We start from the raw sequence: 24,176 nt of genomic DNA, 5'->3' as shown, positions 1-24,176 counted from the left end.
AAGAGCTTGGTTGCTAACCAAAAGTTAGCAGTTCAAATCCACCAGCCGCTCATTGGAAACTCTATGGGGCAGTTCTACTCTGTCCTATAGGGTCGCAAGCAGTTGGAATCAAATCCACGGCAATGAGTTTGGTTTTTTTGTTTTTAAGTGTGTGTGAAGTGGTATCTTGCTGTGGTTTTGATTTGCATGTCTCTGATGAGTAATGGTATTGAGCACTAAGATTTTATGTATATAAATGCTCTCTAAAAAATATCCCCAAACTAGTAACAGTGATTGCCTCTGAGGAGAAGAAATCAGAGACTAGTGGGAAAATGGCTTCCTTTTCACCATGAAACCTTATGTACCGTTTGGATTTTTTTCTCACGTTGAATCTATTAACAACAACAAAAAGAGTTAGGCCTTTTCTCTAGGGGTCCATGGAAAGGCATTGTGGTGCCCCTGAAGCCCTGGAATTTACATACAGAATTGTGCGTTATGAATTTACAGCTTGCTGAGGGGAGAAGGTCCATAGTTTTCATCAGGTTCTCAAAGGAACTCATTGACTCCTTCAAAAATTTTAGGAAGCCCTTAGTCTGGAAATGCAAGTATGTCTGGATAATCAGTCCCCTATTCATGCCGGCCCTCTTTTGCTCAAACAGCCTTGGAAACATCCTATTCTAATTTTAAGTGCTTACCACACTATGGTGGCACAGTGGTTAAGCATTTAGCTGTTAACCAAAAGGTCGGCAGTTCAGATCTAGCAGCTGCTCCTTGGAAACCCTATGGGGCAGTTTTATTCTGTCCTACAGGGTCACTATGAGTCAGAATCGACTCGACAGCAACGGGTACCATGCACTGGAGTCGCTGGGTAGCGCAAACAAGTGCTTGACCACTAACCATAAAGGTCGGTGGTTCAAACCCACTCAGAGGCACCTTGGAAGAAAGGCCTGGTGATCTACTTCTGAAAGGTCACAGCCTTGAAAGGCCTATGCAGCAGTTCTGCTCTGACACACATGGGTCACCATGTGTGGGAACTGACTCCGTGGCAACTCGTTTGGGCTTTTTTTGGCTTATCACATGCCAGGTCCTGGCTGGGCACTTGACACTCTCATTGAATCCTCACAGCCACCAGAGCTTAAGATGCGGTGTCTGGACAGGTCACTGTCCACCTGGACTGGAGCCCAGGCCCAGTTATGCTACATGTCAGTACAAAACTGTCCAGGCTGGGGTGCAACTAAACGCCTTCACCAGGCAGGGCCTGCCCCTTGCCCTGACAACCACCCTACGTGACAGAAAGGTTTTATTCTCCCCATTGTATAGATGAGGAAACAGAGGCTCAGAGTAACTCCCTAACTTGGCCCAAGATCACACAACTGTTAACAGAGCCAACATCCAGAGTCAGCGCCCAAGCTTTTAAACCCCCATGATGTCCTTCTCATGCATACGAGGCACTTTCTCTAAACACATTCACCTGGACGCGAAATAAATTACCAGGTACGTGCTGACTGTACAGGGATATTTTTATTTTACAAAAAATAAAAATCATGGTAGAAGAACTATTTTAAATAGGATGCTTCTCTCAGTAAATTTAAAATAGCATTTGCAACATGACTTTTCAGAAATATATCCTCTACATAAATGTCAGGTACATGGCAGGAATATACATTTAATACCTTTCTATTTATTTATCTTATAAAACAGTACAAGTGCATTTTAAAAGCGCTTCTGTTGCCACTGCCGCATGTGTTCCTCCAAACAGCCCAGGGAGGGAGCCTGAGTGAGTGTTATCTTACATACAAGGAAGCTGAGGTTCCAGAGACTAAGTGATTGACTTCATTAGCAGCAGAATCAGACATAAAACTCTAGTTCTCCTGATTCCTCATGTAGCCATAAATAACACATATGCTCAAAATGAATGCTCCACTAAAAATATCAGCATAAGCGGGATGAGAGGATAAAGACGCTAAGTAGGCACTAAATAAATATCTATGTGTTAGTAGATTTCCAATAGAGAAAGCTGAAAACCTACTAAGTCCTTTGCCAGGTATCTGGAATTTTAAAACGTGAGCACTTGAGAGATGAGTCAAAAACTGCGTTCAGACACAAGTTGAAAATCTTCAGGGAACAGAGGTTTGTAAGGGGTTGTTGGCAAATATGACCCAGAGATCTTAACTCTGGAAAATGTATTGGTGTTGTAGGATGCTCTGTCAGTTGTCAAGGGGCAAGAGATGGGAAACAGCATCTGCTGGGGTGGTTATAATCACATGCTTCCTGGAACCACAAAATCGGCCCACATCCTGGGCCCATGTACTAGGCCTTCCACTTCAGTCCCCTCTGGTACCCAGCTCTGACTAACAAATCCCAGAAAGGAAGTGGGCTTCTCAGATTTTCTTTCTAAAAGTTGAGGTTCCTTCTCCCTTCACTCACTCTGGTGAAATGGAAGTTTCTCTCTCTTCCAGGAGATGTTTGGTATGTTTCATGGGACATTTTGGATTCTGCCTCAGAGTTGTTTTTTTTTTTTTAACATTTTATTGCAGTCTGGGTGAAAGATTACAGAGCTAATTAGTTTCCCGTTCAACAATTTATACACATTTTGTTTTACAACATTAACTGCAATCCCCTCAATGTGACAGCACTCTACCCAATTTGTCCTTGGGTTCCCTGTTTCCATTCGCCTATCTTTCCTGCCACTTCCTGGCTTCTGAACTTGGTTTTTTGGCAAATGCTGCCCTTTTGGTCTCATACGTTTGATTGTTCTGAGGAGCACATTCCTCATGGGTGTTACTATTCACTTTATAGACCCGTCTACTGTTTGGCTGAAAGGTGATCGCCGGGAATGGGTTCTGTTCCAGGTTTGAAGGGTGTCTACGGGCCATAGTCTCTGGGGTTCCACCAGTTTCTATCAGACCAGTAATTCTAGTCTTTTTTATGAATTTGAATTTTGTTCTACATTTTTCTCCCACTCTACCCAGGACCTTCTATTGTGATCCCAATCAGAGAGGTTGGTAGTGGTAGCCAGGTACCATCTAGTTCTTCTGGTTTCAGGCTAGTGGAGACTGTGGTTCATGTGGTCCATTAGTCCTTTGGACTGAATGTTTCCTTGAGTCTCTGATTTCAGACCTTTTTCTTGATTTAACTCTTATCTTTCTGATTAAGGACGAGGGTCCTCAGCTTTGTCCTGGTTTTCAGGGTCCAAAAAGCTCAACACTGTCCAGTTTCTTCTCTTTGTAGAGCAAGATATTCTCCATCAGTTTCCTTTTGGCCTCATTGATCTCAATTTTCCATGAAGTCTCTGTAGATGCTGTTAAACAGAAAGTGAGAAAGAGCAACTTGGACAAAAGGCATTTGGAAATAGTTGCTATTATAATTCTTAGAAAGCCATATTGAGTCAGAATCTCTCATTTAAATCAGGATCCTGAATCAGGCCCTAAGTATAATGGGCATTTTCATCACTTCTGCCTTTGCAAGTAAACTCTGAACCTACCTCCTACATTTCCAGAGAGAAGGGGATTTCCCTGCTGCTCCCCATGAGAGGGGAGTTTTGGAGTGAACACTTACAGCCTCTCTCTACTCCTTCCTCTCCCATTCCCACGGAAGAGGAATAGGAATGGTTGGAACCTGGGACCTTCATTGAGCCATATTTACTAAGGGACAGGGACACTGCGCTGAAGACACCTTCCTAATTTTTATTTCAAAGGAAGTCTGGTATATTTGGAGCTGCGTACCAGAGATGCAAGGTACCTTTAAGAGCACCTGGTGAGGATGGGGGGGTTTATTGTAAAGTGAGGATGGAGAGGGAGGCAGGGACAGACCACACAGAGCTGCTGCTCATGGTAAAGAGTTATAACATTATCCTCAAGTGCAAGGTGGAGTCACTTGAGGGTTTTAAACAAAGAGTGACATGATTTGTGTTTTTAAAAACCACTGTGGCTACCACCTGGGGAAAGGGCTGGTGAGGGGCCAGAAACGATCAGAGAGAACAGCAGGGAAGCCACTATAGTGGTGCCGGCAAGAGAGCTTAGACTGAGGGTGGCAGTGGAGAGAAGTGAAGTTGACAGATATTTGGGAGGTAATAGGACTGGGTGATGGACTGGATATAGGGGGCAGGGAGGAGGCAGAGGGGTCAAGAATGACTCCAAGTTTCTCTTTGTATAATCACCTGGTGGGTGAATGGCTGACTAACCAAATGAACGAGTGGATGAGGGGGACGGGAGAAGTAAACAGTGGGCTGACGTTAGGGGCACACAGTGAGTGTTTGTGAGTTCCCAGACCTCTGCACGCTTACCATCCTGGGGAGGCACTTGGCTGGCACAGGCCTCAGAGGGGGAGTCAGCCTCCATTTCCCCGCTGGCCCGTAGCCTCCCTTGTCCCTCCTCTGTGGGTAGAGGTGAGGAGGCAGCTCCCACCCAGGATGCTTCCCTTCTGGAGGGGGCAGCATCAAGGCTGGAATTGTCCACATCGTCCGTTTCTTCTGGGGTGTTAGAGGAGGTGCCTGTGCCCTTGGAAAGCCCGCTCCAGGGAAGCGACGTCTCCTGGCCTCTGAGCCGCTCCTCCACGGCAGCCACAGAGCCACACACCTTGGGGAGGAAGGAGACAAGAGCACCCATCACGAACTCTTTCTGAAATCAACAATTCTATCTTGTTTAAACCACTGTGCTCTCTTCCTCATTGTAGCAGCTTCGCCTGGGACACTGAACAAATGACTGAACTGAATAAAGGGATGAAGGCCTGAACAAAAGAATATGTGGTTTAGGAAAACAGATCTTTTTAAAACATAAATCTTCTTGTGTCTTACCCCTGCTTAAAATCCTTAGTGACTTCCCAAAACTCCTTACCATGTTGTCTTAATTATCTACTACTGCTATAACAGAAATACCACAAGTGGATGGCTTTAACAAAGTGAAATTTATTCTCTCACAGTCTAGGAGGCTAGAAGTCTGAAGTCAGGGTGCCAGCTCCAAGGAAGGCTTTCTCTCTCTGTGGACTCTGGGGAAGGTCCTTGTCATCAATCTTCCCCTGCTCTAGGAGCTTCTCAGTGCAGGGACCCTGGGTCCAAAGGACATGCGTTCCTGGCTCTACTTTCTTGATGGTATGAGGTCCCCCTGTCTCTCTGCTCGCTTCTTTCTTTTATATCTCAAAAGAGGTTAAAACACAACCTAATCTTGTAGATTGAGTCTCTGCCTCATCAACATAAGTGCCACTAATCCCATCTCATTAACATCATAGAGTCAGGATTTAAACACAGAGGAAAATCACATCAGATGACAAAATGGTGGACAATCACACAATACTGGGAATCACATCCTAGCCAAGTCAGCAGATATTTTTTGGGGGACATAACTCAATCCATGACACATGCCGAGTAAGCCCTCTATCATTGGGTTTCTCTTTCCTCACCAGCCCATCATAAACCACATTACCCCATGTTCTCTGTCTTCTAGCCCTGTTGACCTTCTTGTAGGGCCTTGAATGTGCCAGGATCTGTCTCACTTCAGGCCACTTGCACAAGCTGTTCCTTCTCCTGGGATTGCCCTTCATCTGCTCAAACATCACTTCCTCAGGAAGTCCTCCTGGGTAGGGCCCCCATCAGACACTATCCTAGTGCTTACCACACAATTACTGTGCAATGTCTGTGAGCCTCAGGCAACTGGGACTATGTCTGCTTTGTTCACCAATAAATCCCCAGGGCCCAGCACAGAACTGCTGGATGAATGGCTAAACACCAGCACTAGGGCACCCAGAGGCCAGTCCAAGTTTAACACAATGACTCAGGTCTCCCAAAACCCACAGCCGTTGAGTCGATTCCGACTCATAGTGACCCTATAGGACAGAGTAGAACTGTTCCATAGAGTTTCCGAGAAGTGCCTGGCAGATCTGAACTGCCAACCTCTTGGTTAGTAGCTGTAGCACTTAACCACTATGCCACCAGGGTTTCCAACTCAGGTCTCCAGCTCCAGCCATGTCACCAGGCAAGATTGCCGATAGGGCTGAAACTGGAGTCCAGAGAAAGGGGCTGTGGTCCTGGCTCTGATAAAAACTCACTCTGTGGTCTCATCTTCTATCTGGGCCTTAACTTTCCCATCTCTTAAATGGGAGACTTGCACTAGAGCACTGGTTTTTGAAGGGTCTTTCAGCTGCCAGACCCTTTCCTCAAATGAAATCGTACTGAGAACCCAATAAAATTATGAGAGTTAAAAGTGGGTGTCTCCATAAACCAGAGACTCCATCAACCTGAGACCCGAAGAACTAGATGGTACCTGGCTACCACTGATCACTGCCCTGACTAGGAACACAACAGAGAATCCCTGGTGGAGCAGGAGAACAATGGGATACAGATCTTAAATTCTTGTAAAAAGACCAGGCTTAATGGTCTGACTCAGACTGGAAGGACCCTGGAAGTCATGGTCCCCAGGCTCCTTGTTAGCCCAAGATTAAAACCAGTGCCAAAGCCAACTCTCCAGACAGGGATTGGACTGGACTATAAGGTAAATAATGAACTGGTGAGGAATGAACTTCCTTGGCTGAAGTAAACACATGAGACTATGTGGGCAGCTCCTGTCTGGAAGCGAGAAGAGAAGGCAGAGGGGGACAGAAGCTGGCTGAATGGACACGGAGAATACAGGGTGGAAAGGAAGAATGTGCTGTCTCATTAGGGGGAGAACAGCTAGGAGTACATAGCAAGGTGTGTATAACTTTTTGTATGAGAGACTGACCTGACTTGTAAGCTTTCACTTAAAGCACAATAAATAAATTAAAAAAAAAAAAAAAAGCGGATGTCTCTCCCATGGGTGGGGTCTGCAGCTCTCTCAATCCCTCTTGCTACCAACACCTAAGGTACTCCTAAGAAGTCTCTCTGCCAAATGTGATTTGAAAATTAATGGGCGAGATGATCTCCACAAGCCTCTCGGGCTGTGATTTTATCCTTAGAAAGACCTAGCAGTGGCCTCCAAGTTGATTCCTGTTATCGTGGAAACCACCTCTACTTATCATGGCCATAGCAAAATGTTTAATCACCTTTGGTGTCTGCCTAATCCATGCTCCCTTTCTCTGAGACCTAGGACCCCTTCCACCATCCAGGGTTAAGCCCTCAGCAGGCAAATTTATATATTTGACCCCACACCCCTCAACTGAACTGACTGAGCAAGGGGGTGGACACTTGACCCAAGCTAGACAATCAGGTTCTCTCTCTGAGAGGTTGGAATTGGGACATGAGGACTTTATCTTTCAGCGGGGTAGAACTGTAACATGTAAATGGGGACAGGGTCAGGATGGAGGAAAGTAGAGGGGGGCTGCAGGGAGAAGGGATAAAGCAGATTCAGACAAAATTGTACACAGTTCTGTTGACATCTGAGGGTCTGGTCCTGCCCTGGAGTTCTTCAGAGGTCTTCTTATCCATACACTTCCCTTTTTTGCTCAATTGAGCCACAATAGCTTCAACCAAATACAGCCCAGGTTTATGAAATCATGCCTTGGTAAAGGGACAGGCTCCCAAGTTGTGACCAAGTCCCGGGTAAGGGGTCCCCAGCTAGCGTCCCTCACCTCGGCTAGGCTGGCATTGCGCTTCCGTAGGCAGAGGCAGGCGGCAGCAGCCAGGGCCTCAGCGCAGTCCTCTGGCAACTTCCCCGCACGCTTTTCCACATACTTGCGGCAGATCTCCTTTGCCATCACCTTCTCAATGTCCATCTTCCTGGAGCAGGATGAGGTGGTGCTACTTGGAATCTCCCTTAGGAGTAAATCTTTCTGTGGGAAGAAGAATGAAATGCCCCCTGTGAGCTGCAGGGCGCTGAGAGCCAATCACACATGCCCCACCCACCCCATGACTATACCAGAGCTTCCACGACTTCTAAAACACCAACAGGATTTTCATTTTTAAAAATAAATGCAAGGATCCCAGAAACTAGTAAAACATCTAACTGGAGAATTACAAAATTCCCCACATGCACAGGACATTCCATAGCATACCCACACCACAAATGCGTGGCTTAACCGTTTGAGACCTAGGTTGCCTCGTCAGGAAAATAAGGATAATAAAAATACTTGCTCATAGGACTGGCATCAAGATTAAATGATATAATGCACCTAAAGCATAAAGTATGGTGCTTGACACAGAATAAACTCAATAACCTATTAGTGATAATAAGTAGTAATAATAGCTATCATGTATCATGTGTCACTTAACTACATGCTGAGAATTTAGGATTAATAATTTAATCTTATTAACAGTTAAATGGACAATCTCTTATGACATAAGCACTTTAAAAGATAGGATTCTGACCCATATATACATATACACACACATATATACATCTATGTGTGCGTGTACATATACATACACACACACACACAGATATATATATACATAGGTCAGAATAACATACACATATAACCCAACCAAAAAAAAAAAACCCTTTGCTGTCAAGTCAATTTCAACTCACTGACCCTATAGGACAGAGTAGAACTACAGAACTGCCCCACAGGGTTTCCAAGGAGTGGCCGGAGGATTTGAACTGCCAACCTTTGGTTAGCAGCTGAGCTCTTAACCACTGCGCCACCAGGGCTCCGTTACATATAACCCATATATATATATATATATATCTATATATATACACACACATGTTATATATATACCCACTATATAAACAATATTATTTATATTTATACTTTAAATATTTATTACATTTAGATATTACATATTTTATACTTTTTGTACTACATAAAAAGCAGGAATCTGAAATATCCATGGCATGTTATATAAATATTAATAAATATATTTATATGCAAAAAATCTAAGTATATTTATATAAGTTATATGTCACATAATACATTTCGTAGGTAATATGTTATCAGGGGAAATCAGTCACTGGAGAAGGACATCATGCTTGGTAAAGTAGGGGGTCAGCAAATAAGAGGGAGACCCTCAGTGAGATGCACTGACAAAGTGGCTGCAACAATGGACGCAAGCATAGCAACAATCATGAGGATGGCACAGGACCAGGCAGTGTTTCGTTCTGTTGTGCACAGAATCGACTCGATGGCACCTAACAACAACAACAACACGTTATATTTGGAAGCCCTTGTGGCACAGTGTTAAGCACTTGGCTGCTAACTGAAAGGTCGGCAGTTCAGGATGTGGCAGTCTGCACCCGTAAAGATTTATTTACAGCACTGAAAACCCTATGGGGCAGTTCTACTCTGTCCTATAGGGTTGCTGTAAGTCGGAATCAACTTGATGGCAGTGAGTTTTTTTTTTTTTTGGTTGTATTATATTTACATATTTGCAAATATATAAACGTTACACATATATTACAGTAAATATTTAATGTAATATACTAATTGACTATAATAATTATGTAAGGAAATTAATATGTAATATAATTATTACATTATTGATTGATACAATGCATTAATCTATTATATCATATTAATATATTATGAACATTTATATTTCTTTTTATATTTCTTTTTATATTTATAATATATTTATGTAAATAATAGAAATATTTATATGCAAAATTTTCATACATATTTTGTCATATATAATATTGTCGTTGTTAAGTGTCGTCAAGTTAGTTCCGACTCATAGCAACCCTACATAAAACAGAATGAACCACTGGCTGGTCCTGCGCCATCATCACAATCACTGCTATGTTTGAGCCCATTGTTTCAGCCACTGTGCCAATCCATCTAGTTGAGGGTCTTCCTCTTTTTCGTTGACCCTCTATTTTACCAAGCATGATGTCCTCTAGGGACTAGTCCCTCCTGATAACATGCCCAAAGTGCATGAAATGAAGTCTCGCCATCCTCGCTTCTAAGGAGCATTCTGGCTGTACTTCTTCCAAGGAAGACTTGTTCGTTCCTCTGGCAGTCCATGGTATATTCAATATTCTTCACCAACACCATAATTCAAAGGCATCAATTCTTCTTTGGTCTTCCTTACTCATTGTCCAGCTTTCACATGCATACGAGGCGATTGAAAATACCATGGCTTGGGTCAGGCACATCTTAATCCTCAAAGTGACATCTTTGCTTTTTAACACTTTCAAGAGGTCTTTTGCAGCAGATTTGCCCAATGCAATACGTCATTTGATTTCTTGACTGCTACTCCCATGGACGCTGATTGTGGATCGAAGTAAAATGAAATCCTTGATAACTTCAATATTTTCTCCATTCATCATGACGTTTATTGGTCCAGTTGTGAGAATTTTTGTTTTCTTTATGCTGAAGTATAATCCAGACTGAAAATGAAGGCTATGGTCTTTGATCTTCATTAGTAAGTGTTTCAAGTCCTCTTTGCTTTCAACATATAATACATTATACTTTAAATAATGTGTTATATACTTACATATTATAAAATATATGTTGTTGTTCTTTGCTGGGAAGTCAATTCTGACTCATAGCAACACTACAGGACAGAGTAGAACTGCCCCATAGGGTTTCCTAGGCTATAATCTTTAGGGGGACCCCTGGTGGCACAATGGTTAAGAGCTATGGCTGCTAACCAAAAAGTTGGGAATTTGAATCAATCAGCCACTCCTTGACAACTCTATGACGGAGTTCTATTCTGTCCTACAGGGCCGCTAATCCACTTGAGAGCAACGGGTTTTTAATCTTTATGTGAACAGATCGCCAGGTCTTTTCTCCCATGAAGCTGCTGTGTGGGTTCAAACCACCAACCTTTCAGTTAGTAGCAGAGCACTTAACCGTTACACCATCAGGGCACCTTATAAAATATACAGTATTGTATATATATGTATATATATATATACGGAAACCCTGGTGGCGTAGTGGTTAAGTGCTATGGCTGCTAACCAAAGGGTCAGCAGTTCAAATCCACCAGGCGCTCCTTGGAAACTCTATGGGGCAGTTCTACTCTGTCCTATAGGGTCACTATGAGTCAGAATCAACTTGATGGCACTGTGTTTGGTTTGGTTTACATATATATACATATATAGTATTTTTAAATGTTTCTTTTTTTAAGTGTAATGATGTTTAAAGTTAACAAAGCATTAAATAAATAACAGTGTAAGCATATTATTTACAGATATGGAGGTTACCACCTTTTGAAATAAAATCAGAAACAAAGGCAGTTGCCCTGAAAGAGTAACAGAGAAGCTCACCATTTTATAACCCGAGTAAGGTTTTGGGTAGTGAGTAATGGGTCTCACCTAGCAATGGTCATCAAGAGATGCTAAGGGGAATCCCTAATGGAGCAAAAGAACAGTGGGATGCAGACCTCAAATTCTAGTAGAAAGACCAGGCTTAATAGTCTGACTGAGACTGGAGGGACCCCAGAGGTCATGGCCCCTGGACCCCCTGTTAGCCCAAGACTGGAACCATTCCTGAAGCCAACTCTTCAGACAGGGATTAGACTGGACTATAAGACAGAAAATGATACTGGTGAGGAATAAGCTTCATGGCTCAAGTAGACACATGAGACTATATGGGCAGCCCCTGTCTGGAGGCGAGATGAGAAGGCAGGAGCTGGTTGAATGGACATGGGGAATACAGGGTGGAGAAGAGAAGTGTGTTGTCACATAACAGGGGAGAGTAGCTAGGATGACACAGCAAGGTATGTATAAGTATGTGTATGAGAGACTGACTTGAATCGTAAACTTTCACTTAAAACACAATAAAAATAAAAAAAAAGAGATGCTAAGAGCACTTTGAAAAGGGCGATAGGGAACTTTGTAACGAAAGAATCAACAACTCTGTCTGAACCCGCTGACCAATCTTAGCACTAAAAGTAGGACAATATGCCATGTGCCTCATGTTGCGATACAACAGGAAGTACACTGTACCATCTAGGAAGCACTCTCGACAAAAGCATCTAACATGAATCTGATCAAGTCACAACATCTACAGCAAGTGTACAGGAAACACGAGGAACAGAGAAACAAGTTCAGATACCACAAAGACGTAATCAGCAACATCCAGACAGTCTACAGGACAAATGACTCACTTTATGCAAAAATGCAATGACATACAGAAAGAAAAAAGAAGAGGGAACTGTTAAAGCTTATAATGGTCTTAAGAAACAAAACAAAAGGCTGTGTGCGGTCATCTAAGATACTCCACTGGTCCCACCCCGTCTTGAGCAAGGGAGAATGAAGAAAACCAAAGACACAAGGATAAGATTAGTCCAAATGACTAATGGACCACAACTACCACAGCCTGCCTTCGCCAGACTGACTTCAGCATAACTAGATGGTGCCCAGCTACCACTATCAACTGCTCTGACAGAGATCACAATAGAGGGTCTTGGACAGAGGTGGAGAAAAATGTAAAACAAAATTCTAACTCACGAAAAAAGACTACGTTTAATGGTCTGACAGAGACTGCAGAAACACCCTTTTACCTCAGCACTAAAGTCAGTCCTGAGGTTCACTCCTCAGCCAAAGATTAGACAGGCCCATAAAACAAAATGAGACTAAGTGGGCACACCAGCCCAGAGGCAAGGACAAGAAGGCAGGAAGGGACAGGATAGCTGGTGACAGGGAACCTAAGGATGAAAAGGGAAGTGTTGGCATGTCGTGGGGTTGGCAACCAATGTCACAAAACAATACGTGTATTCATCGATTAATGAGAAACTAGTTGCTCTGTAAACCTTCATCTTCAGTACAATAAAAAAAAGAAAAAAATTATAAGGAGACTTAAGATCTATGGCAGGATTCTGAGATACGCCACTCAAGCAGAGGTTCCTAACTCTTGAGAGTTACAGGATGGACTTCAGGAGTCCTTGAATTCCCTAACAATGTATGAAGAATTTAGTATGGGCCTTTCCTCTAAAGAAGATTCAGATTCTGTCACACTCTCAAATGGATCCATGACACTGCCCTTGAGACTTCTGCATAGGCAAAACCTTAAAGAGTTCCCTAAGAGAGAATTTAGAGCAATATTCTGGGCACCACTGGTGTTTCCAAAGCATGCCATAGCCATTAACCATAAGTCTTCTTGTCCACAATGAGGAGACTAATAGGGTTTGCTGCCCTTCTCCTGGAATGGAAGTTTAGAGGGAACACCAGGGTTTAGAGGAAAAGGCTTAAGTGTTTAAAAGAAAAACTCTTAACTGAGGCTGAAAGCCCATCAACCTTGCACAAATATGGTGTCTGGTGCATAGTAAGCACTTGACAAATATTTGATGTCCTCCCCAAATTCACAATCACCCCGAGGAAAATGGGACACTCTTTGTTTCTTCCATGGAAACTTCAAGTTTGATGGTCCACATCTTGAAGAAGGACAGGGAAAACAAAACAGGCCAGAGAATAAAAATACAAATGCTTGATGGGTGAGAAAAGAGTATGGATCATTTGACCTGCAGTAGAATTGCCAGGGAATAACTGAATGACTTTCAGAAAGATGAGGCAATTTACTTTGGATTTGGCAGGACAGGGATGAAGGTTATGTACACATTGTGATTTCCTCAATATTGTTAGGTTTTGTGGTTCGTTTTAGTTTCTATATATTGGTTGTTTCCACGATGTTAGGAGCAAGAATACAAGCTAATGTATTCTACCCCTGCTATGCTCCAGACACTAGGCTAGGCGCTTGGTTTGTATTGTTTCTGGTTATTATCCCCACTTTATAGAAGAGGACACCGAAACTCTGACAAACTTGTTCTTCTGACTCCAAGGCCTTGTTCTTTTCACTACACCATACTGCCGAATTTATCACCTACTCTGGGGAAGTCACCACAGTCCTTAATATTAAAGGACTGTTGTGGATTGAATTGTATCCCCCCCAAAATATGTGTTGGAACCTGTAGGGTAATGTTATTCAGCTATATGTATTCCCTCCTAATGGAGTCAGCTTTGCTCTTCCCTAAAGCATGCTGGGGATTAACTCAGGATGGACTCAGGCTAAGGTACCACACTGGGAGTGGCATGACTAGGATGGTGGCCAAGGCCAAAGAATGCCTTAGCGACAAGAAGAAAAATATCTCGGCCTCGACATGAAGTCCCTGGAAACGCTGGCTGCCCAAGGACTTGGGATGAAAAACAATAAGTCTCAGCTTCAGCTGGAACGGTATATAAGCTTGTGTCCCCTGATAGGTGGTTGCGGAGCACTAAACTGGTCCAGCCACTGGCCTGGACCAGCTGTCCCGTAAGTAAGCTCCCCTAATAAACCCTATGTCACAACTGCTGATTCCAGAGCCTTTCTTTGGTTTCTTGGAGACACAGCCGACCTTGGGTCCAGGTGCTACTGGGTTGTTACTCAACAGAATCTGAACACTTACACCTGTGGATGTAATCACATTTGTGACTGAGAGTGTTCTTTGTTATGTTATGAGGCCATATTAGTATGTAGGGTATGTCTTAAACCTACTCACTTTTGAGATATAAAAAGAGCAGATTACTACCACTGACCACTCGGGCAGGAATAAAATAGACGGTCCTGGGCAGAGTGGGAAAAAATGTAGAACGAAATTCAAATTCACAAAAAAAGATCAGATTTACTGGTCTGACAGAGACTGGAGGAACTCCTGAGACTATGGCCCCTAGACACCCTACTGAGAACTGACCAAAAAAACCAAACCCAGTGCCGTTGAGTCTGACTCATAGCGACCCTATAGACAGAGTAGAACTGCCCCACAGAGTCTCCGAGGAGTGCCTGGTGGATTCGAACTGCCGACCCTTTAGTTAGCAGCCGTAGCACTTAACCACTACACCACCAGGGTTTCCCTTAGAACTGAAGCCACTCCAAAGTCTGCCTTTCAGCCACAGATTTGGCTGAAACAAATAATAACACATGTGAGGAAAGTGCTTCTTAGTTCTATCAAGTATATGAGGCCAAATGGGAAACACCTGCCCAAAAACAAAGACAAGAAGGCAGGAAGGGACAGGAAAATTGGACAAATGAACACGGAGAACCCGGAGAGGAAAGTGAAAGGTGGAGAGTGCTGACACAACAGAGGAATTGCAACCAATGTCACAGGACAATTTGTGTATAAATTTTTGAATGAGAAACTAATCTGCACTGTAAACTTTCACTTAAAGCACATTAAAAAAAAAAAAAGCCTATTAAAAAAAAAGAAACATAACCAAAGGCAATATGTGGACCTTCTTTGGAACCAGCTTCAAACAAACCAACTTTAAAATACTTTCTGAGATTATTCTGGAAATCTATGGACTGGCCATTAAATGATATTAAGGAATTAAGGAAACGTTTCATGGGTGAAATGACAGAATGTCTCCAGGATTTGCTTTAAAAACTACAATAAAAAAAAAGTTTTCAGGGTGCATAGAAAAAATAAGAGAAGCATAATGATCATTAATGGACCTGAGATAGATGTGTGGGGACTCCTCATATTCTTCTCTTTTGTGTATGTTTGAATTTTCCATAATAAACAACATTTGTGAGAAGTAGCTGTCCCTGAGAGTTGGACTGGGGAGGAAAGGACAGAGGCATGGAGCCACTGCTCTGTCCGGTGTTTTCTAATCCAAGTGCGTCTATTATTTTAATTTAAAATGTTAGTTAAATAAAAATGGTTATTACAAAAACAGTATTTTTGTTGAAAATTAAAGTAGAAGTAGTTAACGTTTCCCCTCATTTCCACTCTCCAGAAGTAACTTTGCCCTGCTAATAGTTTAGATTATGTTAGTCTAGGCTTTCTGCTGTACAGCTACAGCCATTTTAGTTACAGATCACTTATACACAATGATTATAATAGCAAATAATATGCTAAGAGTTATTAAAATAATAGTAATAATAATAATAGCTTATACTTACATAGTGCTTATTGTGTAAGTACAAGGTATTATACTACTTTACCTACAATTGAACCGCCAGGAAATAATTGAATGATTTTAGGCCCTTCATATATTATTTACCCTTCAATAAATCCTACCACATAGGTACTATTATTACCTCCAATTTATAGATAAGAAAATACATGACACAAGTTTTTTTATTCATTCACTTATTTATCACCAAAAATGGGATTATACAATACACTGCTCTGAACTTGGCTTTTTATCACTTGGAGATATTTCCCTATGAGAACATATATGTCTTTCTCATTTTTTTACAAGAATGTTTATGTCGGCTTTATTCAGAATTGGCAAAACCTAGAAACAACTCAAACATCCCGCAACTGGTGAATGGATAAACAAATTGTCTTATATCCGTACCACGGAAGACTCCTCAACAATAAAAAGGAATGAATCACTGATAACATGCAACAACATGGGTGAATCTCAAAAGCACCATGCTAAGAGAAAGAAGCCAGAAACAAACAGGTACAAGCTCTACGGCTCCATTTATGACACTCCAAAAAAGACACAACTATGTGGGCAGAAATTAGATCAGTACTTGCCAGGGGCTGGAAGTGAGGTGAAGGGATGACTACAAAGGGGCCCAAGGGGATTTCTGGGGTGAGGGAAAGGTTCAATATCTTGACTGTGGTGGTGGTTACATGAGGGTACATTAGTCAAAACTCACAGAATTATACTATAGATAATTTATACTCAATAGAAATGAAAGCGTATGTCCACACAGAGACCCCGCACAAAGGTACCTACAGCTTTTATTTATAACGGTCAGAAACTGGCAACAACCCCAGTGTTCCATACAATGGAACACCTCTCAGCAACCAAAAAAATGAGCCATGTACACACACAAGAACATGGATGAATCTCAGAGTAACTATGTTGTTGTTAGGTGCCATCGAGTCGGTTCCGACTCATAGCAACCTTACGTACAACAGAACGAAACACTGCCCGGTCCTGTGCCATCCTCACAATGGTTATTATGCTTGAGCCCATTTTTGCAGTCACTGTGTCAATCCATCTCATTGAGGGTCTTCCTCTTTTTTGCTGACCCTCTACTTTACCAAGCATGATGTCAGTAACTGTGCTGAGTGAAAAAGGCCAGACAAAAAAGAGCACATACTGTATGATTTCATTTATATGGAAGTCCAAAAAACTTAAACTATTGTATCCTGACAGAAAGCAGATTCATGGTAGGCCAGGGAATAGCAGATGCTGGTCAGAGTGTATTAACCCTTGTTGTCGAGTAGCGACTCAACGGTGACCCTGTAGGACAGAGTAGAACTGCCACATAGGGTTTCCAAGAAACAGCTGGTAGATTCGAACTGCCAACCTTTTGGTTAGCAGCCGAGCTCTTAACCGCTGCACCACCAGGACTTCCAGGCAGAGTGTAGGGGAAAGATTTACAAAGAGGAAGAGATAACTCCAGGGGGCAGTGGATATGTTCATTATCTTAATCTGGTAATGGTTTCAGAAATGTACACATATGTCAAAATTTATCAAATTACTATATACACTTTATCTTCATTATTTTTTATAACTTCATGGTATTCCACGGTGTGTATGATTGTATCATAATTTCTTTAACCACTTTCCAACGGACAGATATTTCATCTGTTTGCAGTGCTTTACACTTGTAAATAATGCCACCACAAACATCTTTGTTCAGCTCTTTCCTCTCTTGTGTGCATGCTTCTCTAGTGCAGAAATGGAACTGCTGTACCAGAGGGTACAAACAATTTTAATTTTGATGGAAACTGCCATATTGCCTTCTGAAAACATTGTGCAACCAGTGCTCCTCCAATCGTGGCAGAGAAGTCTGCTTCCTCCTACCCTGAGCACCCGTGTCAGCCAGGTTTCATCCCTAACAGGGACCTTGATTACCCTTGGAATCTCCAGCACTTCAACAGATGGTGAGAGACCATATTTGGGTCTAGAAGAAGAGAAAGAAACTAGATTTTTAAAAAATGATATCCTTAAAAAAATGTTACCCTCCACATTTTTGGAAACCATTAAATTCTAGAAAACTTCACTTAAGTTCCTCAAAAGCCTCTTTCTCCTGTGGTAGTCATCCACTGAGCCCCAGAGAACTGCTGGGAAATGTACCTTGAGAAAACTGTCAGGCAATGAAGAACCACCCCAAGCCGACCTCTTTGCAGCATCTGTGGTCTAGTGTCCAAAAGGAGCAGAGCCCGGTGAGTTCAGGAAAGGGACAAGTCATGACTTTTTGTGTGTAGGGGGAGACTTTCAGGCTTCCACTCCAGAGTCCGGAGCCCATCACAAAAACAGCTGTCTGTTCCAATAACCTTAACATCGAGTCAGAAAAGATGCTCCCCTCTCAAAGTGATGAAGGGGACTAGAGCTTAAACCAAACCTGTTGCCATTGAGTTGATTCTGACTCATAGTGACCCTACAGGGACAGAGTAAAACTGCCCCATAGGGTTTCCAATGAACAGCTCACAGGATTTGGAATTCTGCAGAAGACATGGGTTCAAATCCCAGCTCCACCACTGATCTCACTAGGGAGCTTTAGACAGGTCACTTCACCTTGGCCTCCGTTTTCTCATCTGTAAAATGGCGATGAATTCATATGGTTGGATTGTCACGAGAATTAAACAGCAGGAGAGTGTCGTGGTTAAGAACTCAGGACTTGGAGTCAGGTACACCTGAGTCCAAATTTCACCTCCAACATTTAGTAACTCTGAGATCCCAGGTAAATCTCAGAGCTTGTTTTCCTCATCTGGAAATGAACATGGTGACCTTATCAATCTAGATGGGATGTTGAGATGCTCTAAAAAGATAATATATATAAATTGCCTAATACGGGTCAGGCTGTGTCATTTTTTTTTTTAATGACTACATATATATGAACGTAATGATTTTTTTTTTTTTTTTAATGATAGTACTTTAAATCTAAAAACTGGAAATTATTGTATTTATTACAAGAACCTAGGAACCTGGTGTTTAAAAGGGCTAAAATTTGAGGACCAGCATAACTACTTGGTTGCCTAATTTGTAGAGAAGAAACATTCTAAATTCTATTATTATGGAAAACCAACAGTGCTGGCTGGTAGGCGGTTCAAGCTACTTCACTCAAATGCAAATCAAACTCTGGACTGAGCCCTCATTAACACCTGTAAAATGGGAAGAGTCCATCACCTCCCTACCCCATGTTGCTATGAGGCCAAATGTACCACCCAGCCAGAAATGACTGGCTTCCTTACCAGGAAAACCGGGCTTCGGTCCTTGTCCATCGCAGCCATGCCAGTGAGCACCTCTGCTAATACCTATAGAGAAATGAAGTTACACAGTTCAGACACAAGCAAGGCCAGGCAGAATATTCTACCCAAGAGAGAAACCTCTTCTCAGTAACAAAGTCTGGCCTCCTGGCTCAGCCCTGATACTTGCCAGCAGAAACACTTAACTTGCCCAAAATCTAGAACATGAGAATATCACTAAACACCTCCTCCAACTAAAGACTCTGCCCAGCTGCCTGTAGAAGTTTCTACCCAACTGGGAGCAAGGCAGGGAGGATGGAATTCAAAGCTGTGTCTGTGTGTGTACAAAACCAGAAAAAAAAAAAAAACCCTGTTGCCGTGAAGTCAATTCCAATTCATAGCTACCCTATAGGACAAAGCAGAACTGTCCACAGGGTTTCCAAGGAGCAGCTGGTGGATTTGAACTGCCAACTTTTTGGTTAGCAGCCAAGCTCTTAACCACTGTGCCAACAAGACTCTGGGTGTGTGTACAGGGCTGGATTAAGGTATGTGAGGGCCCTAAACACTGGTAATCTGTGGTGCTTCCTCCTCTGCTTACTCATGTATTTGAATGGGACATATATATAGAACAGGATATATACATATATGTGTGTGTTTTAGCTATTCATGATATAATTTCTTTTTAAATGCAACTACAATATTAACATTTGACTGCAAAAGTGACGTATGTCATTTTAGCAGATTGAGGTGAACTGAACTATAAAATTTTTAGTGAATGTAGCAAGAGTTAGACTTGACAGCCCACCCCCACCTCTTATTTATTAGAAAGAAATACTATACTCACAAGAGACTCACTGAGATAAAGGAGTTTCAATTATACATTAATTGCCTTGAAATCCTCCACCCTCAGAGAAAGGAAGGGATAACAGACACGATCTGGAGCCAAAGAACCAAACCCATTGCCATCGAGTGGATTCCGACTCATAGCGACCCTGTAGGACAGAGTAGAACCACCCTATAGGGTTTCCAAGGCTGTAAATGTTTATAGAAGCAGACTGCTATATTTTTCTCCCACGGAGTGGCTGGTAGGTTCAAACTGCTGACCTACTGGTTAGCAGCTGAGCACTTTAACCACTGCACCACCAGGGCTCCTTTGATCTGGAAGTAGGGTTAATAACCGATGGGCAGTGGCCAGGAGAGGGCAGCAGAGAGCCCCACTGCAGCAAGTGGAGCAGGAGCAGGGCTTCAAACCAGTTCTTTCTGGTTCAAAGTTCAAACCCCTGCTGAGAATTTGCATTTCCACCCCAGATATACTGCATCAGAGTCTACAGTTTAACAAGATCCCCAGGTGATTCTTACATATAATAAATTTTGAGAACAACTGCTTCACTAGTGGTTCTCAGAACTGGTCCCTAACCAGCAGCATTAGCATCACCTGAGAACTCGGCAGAAAGGTAAATTTGCAGCAGGGGTTCAAACCTGTCAAAGCTCTGCACAGGAGCCAACTGAAAAGGGACTCCCTGACCAGATCCTGTTGGGAAGGGAGGGAAGAAAAGGGGAGATGAGTAAACAAGCTTTTCCTCTGCCCCGTCCACATGGCAGGTGCTGTGTTGGGCCCTTTACAGAGGATAGGTCATTTAATGCTCACCAGAAAACACTGAGAAATGTGAGAAATGCAGTTATCCCCACAGCAGGAACCAAAGTTCAAAATCAGACTGTTAGCGGCAGGGCTGAGAAAAGGGGTGGAGGGAACCCACGGGTACTCAGTGAATGAATGAATGAATGTTCACTCATGGGGAAGTCAACTGTGACACCAAGAGCTGAGTTAGAAAGTCAAGACTCATTGCCAGTGAGTCAATTCCGATTCACAGCAACCCTATAGCACAGAGTAGAACCACCCCATAGGGTTTCCAAGGAGCGGCTGGTAGATTTGAACTGCCAACCTTTTTGTTAGCAGCCAAGCTCTTAACCACTGCTAAAGAAAATTGGGAGTGAGTGAAAAAGTAGGAACAGTAATCATAATCACAACAATAATAATGGTTCCCTTTCCTGAGCACTTACTATGTGCTGACCAGTTATATACCTTGTCTCATTAATCTCCATACATATCATTATCCCCATCTTGCAGAGGACAAAACAGGCCCAGAGACCAGATGACACATTCTATGCCAAACAGGTGGAAGTAACAGAGCTGGGGCCTACATCCTAGTGGCTGTGAGGGTTAGTCCATTGGTTCTTAAAGGAGCAGGAGCCTGGGCTAGCCCTGCTGAGCCTCACTGAGCAACTCACAGTGGAGCTGAGGGAGTGTGAGGTTGGGGTGAGGGGAGAAGTTGGCTCAGGACCAGGGCACTAGTGGAAGAAGTAGATGGCAAGAGACTGTGGTCAGAGAGGGGAAGCGCACAGTTCAGGCTACAGAGGAAGAGTGGTGCAGCTGTTTAGCCCTGGCTGAGGTCAGCCAAAGACTGTCACTTTTCCTAACCAGCATTTCTTAAACTGGGTTCCATGGGACACTTATGCTGACAGATACACTAAGAAAACAAGGTTCCACAGTCAAATTAGCTTAGGAAGCACTGCGTACTGTTTTTCCTCCCTTGGTGAATTCACAACGCTCGTTACCATGTTAAAGGATCTGATTCATCCTATAGTAAGGAAATCTGCTTAACTTTGCTTAACCCAGTATTTCCCATATTTACTTGGACACAAAATCCTATTAATACAACAAACTTATAGAGATCCCAAGGAATTGGTATTTCTACAGAACTATGCTTTGGAGACTGCTACGCTGGACCAGGAACTCCTGGGGGGCGGGATGGTAATGATAGGTAGTTCAGGAATGGTGACAGTCAGGGATGGTGGAGGGGGTGGGGAAGGATGCTGGATGGATGGGTGGATGGATGGTTAGACGGAAAGGATGGATGGATGGGACGGATGAATAAGTGGGATGGGATAGGATAGATGAATACAGAATGGATGGGTCGATGGTATGGGTGAACAGATGAGTACTGAATGAATGGGTAGATGATGGATGAATGAATAGATGGACGGGTACTGGGTAAATGGCTGGGTAGGTGACTGGATAGACAGATGGAGGCACAGACAACTGGACAGACATTAGATGGACGGTTGGATTGGAATCAGTGAAGACAGGAGACAATACTTTAGCCTGCTAGAATCTGGACACTCATGAGTGGCTTTAATTATTTCAAGGTTAAGTAAACTTCTTCTGTAACAGGCCAGAGAGTAAATATTTTACTGGCCTGTGGGTCACATACAGTTATTGTCACATATTCTTTTTCGTTGTTCTGTATGCAACCTTTTAAAAACGTAAAAGCCACTCTGAGCTCTCCAAAACCCAAACCCAAACCCACTGTTGTCGAGTTGATTCTGACTGACAGCGACTGTACAAAACAGGCCGGGGGCCAGATCTTGCCTGTGGGCCACAGTTTGCCAACCCCTGCTGTATTCTGATGGACATATCTATGAGCTTCTACTATCTCCCGTGTTTACAAAGGTGCCCTGGGAAGGATAACTGAATGCAGAAGGAAGCTCTTACGATTCCACAGCTGAAGACGTCAACTCGCTTTGTCAGCTGCCCCACCCTGATGAAATCTTCTGGCAGATATGCAGCTGAGGCCTGGAAAAGGTGGGTTTTCATCATGGTGTATTTTGACCTTTTGTTGACAGGACACAGGTGAGCCACTGGATGAGCCAGCTTGGGGGTGAAGTTTTGGTCTAGCAAAACGTTGGAGCTGTGGAAAAGAAAGCAAAGAGAACGCTCTCATTTTGAGCTGGACAAGAGGAGGCTGCCATGAAGATCCTTTCGGAAAACAACTTAGCAGTGAGCAATGTCGGCCCCTGCAAGTTGGGGTCACTGAAGACTCTCAACATGGGGCTTCTGAGCCAGTCCTGTCAGGGGCAGGGAGGGCATCGAGCCCTCCCCAACCAGCAAATGAGGATGGGGCTAAGAAATAGTCTTGCTGCCCCAGGAAGGGCATTTGATGTGGCCAAAGAGGTCAGCTTCTCTGACCCCCACAGATGTCATCCTTGATCCACCTCAGCCTGACAACCTTGTAGGTTGTATTGGGGGAGTCCCTTACAAAGCTGGTCCAGTTCCCAGCTCTGGCCCAGCTGACTCAAGTCTAAATGAGTCATTCTTTCTGACTGAACCTGGCTGAATAAGGAAGAATAAAAAGAGTGGTGAAAATACCCTTCGACACAGTCATCTAACCCCTGAGAATTAACTCTCAGAAAGTACCTACTCCAAAAAAAAGTAAAAAGCTACATGTGTGAAAATATCCAGCGTAGCACTAACTGCAAATAGCTTTTTAAAAAGTAGACACCAATACCAATATCCACGATTAACCAAAACAAACAAAAAACCCATTGTCATTGAGTCAATTCCATCTCATGGCAACCTCACACGTTACAGAGCAGAACTGAGCTCCATAGGACTGTCTTGGCTATAATCTTTTTTGTGTGTGTGTATTTTTGGTGAAAATTTACACAGTAAACTAGGTGCCCTTCATCAATTTTTATACATATTGTTCAGTGTCACTGGTTACATTTTTCACAATGTCAGCATTCTCATTATTTCCATTCCGGTTGTTCTGTTTTCATTAATCTAGCTTCCCTGGTTCCCCCTTACTGTCTCATCTTTGCTTTAGGGTAAATATTGACCATTTGGTCTTATAGAGATAATTATTTAAAAGGAGCACAGTACTCATGGGTGTATTTTATGAACCAATCTATTATTTGGCTGAAAGGTGACCTTCTGGGAATGGGTTCAGTTCCAAATTTAAAGGGTATCGCAGAGAGATACTGGCTAAAATCTTCATGGAGGCAGATTGCCCAGCCTTTCTTCCATGGTGCCACTGGGTGTGTGAACCACCAACTTTGCAGTTAGTAGCTGAGAGCAAACCATTTCCACCACCCAGGGACCTATGGCCACTATTGGGAGCGGTTATGTACACTGTGGGAACATTCCTGCAATGGAATACTAAGAAGTCACTAAAAACGACGGTACACCATGTGGGAAAATGTCGGCCAAGTTCTAATGCAGGGGGAAAACGGAACATGAATTGGTAGCCAGGTAAGAAGTCTAGCTCAGCGCAGGGACTGAAAAAAAAAAAAAGAAACAGACAAGCAGAGGCCAGTGGAAGAGTCAGGGTGGAAGGGTCACTGATGCCCTCTTGCCCTTTCAGTTTCTGTCTTGCTA

The 24,176-nt window shown here is 43.0% G+C and overlaps 1 protein-coding gene across 3 annotated transcripts in view; it reads right to left on the bottom strand.

Moving 5' to 3' along the window:
- Positions 1-1,504: 1,504 nt before the first annotated feature.
- IRAK2 (interleukin 1 receptor associated kinase 2) overlaps positions 1,505-24,176 on the bottom strand; it is an 89,427-nt gene continuing 66,755 nt past the window's right edge. For all 3 annotated transcript variants that reach the window (XM_049861774.1, XM_049861772.1, XM_049861773.1), the window contains 5 exons: positions 22,515-22,710; positions 18,968-19,030; positions 7,519-7,719; positions 4,265-4,556; positions 1,505-3,280 (listed from right to left, as the gene is read on the bottom strand). In XM_049861774.1, the coding sequence (XP_049717731.1) occupies positions 3,165-3,280; positions 4,265-4,556; positions 7,519-7,719; positions 18,968-19,030; positions 22,515-22,710 (868 nt within the window). In that variant the 3' untranslated portion in view covers positions 1,505-3,164. The remainder of the gene's footprint in view (positions 3,281-4,264; positions 4,557-7,518; positions 7,720-18,967; positions 19,031-22,514; positions 22,711-24,176) is intronic.

The sequence above is a fragment of the Elephas maximus genome, chromosome 20, assembly GCF_024166365.1.
Source record: "Elephas maximus indicus isolate mEleMax1 chromosome 20, mEleMax1 primary haplotype, whole genome shotgun sequence".
Taxonomy (NCBI): Eukaryota; Metazoa; Chordata; class Mammalia; order Proboscidea; family Elephantidae; genus Elephas; species Elephas maximus.
The sequence above is the reverse complement of the archived record's forward strand: the minus strand, read 5'-3'. Positions and strand labels throughout refer to the sequence as shown.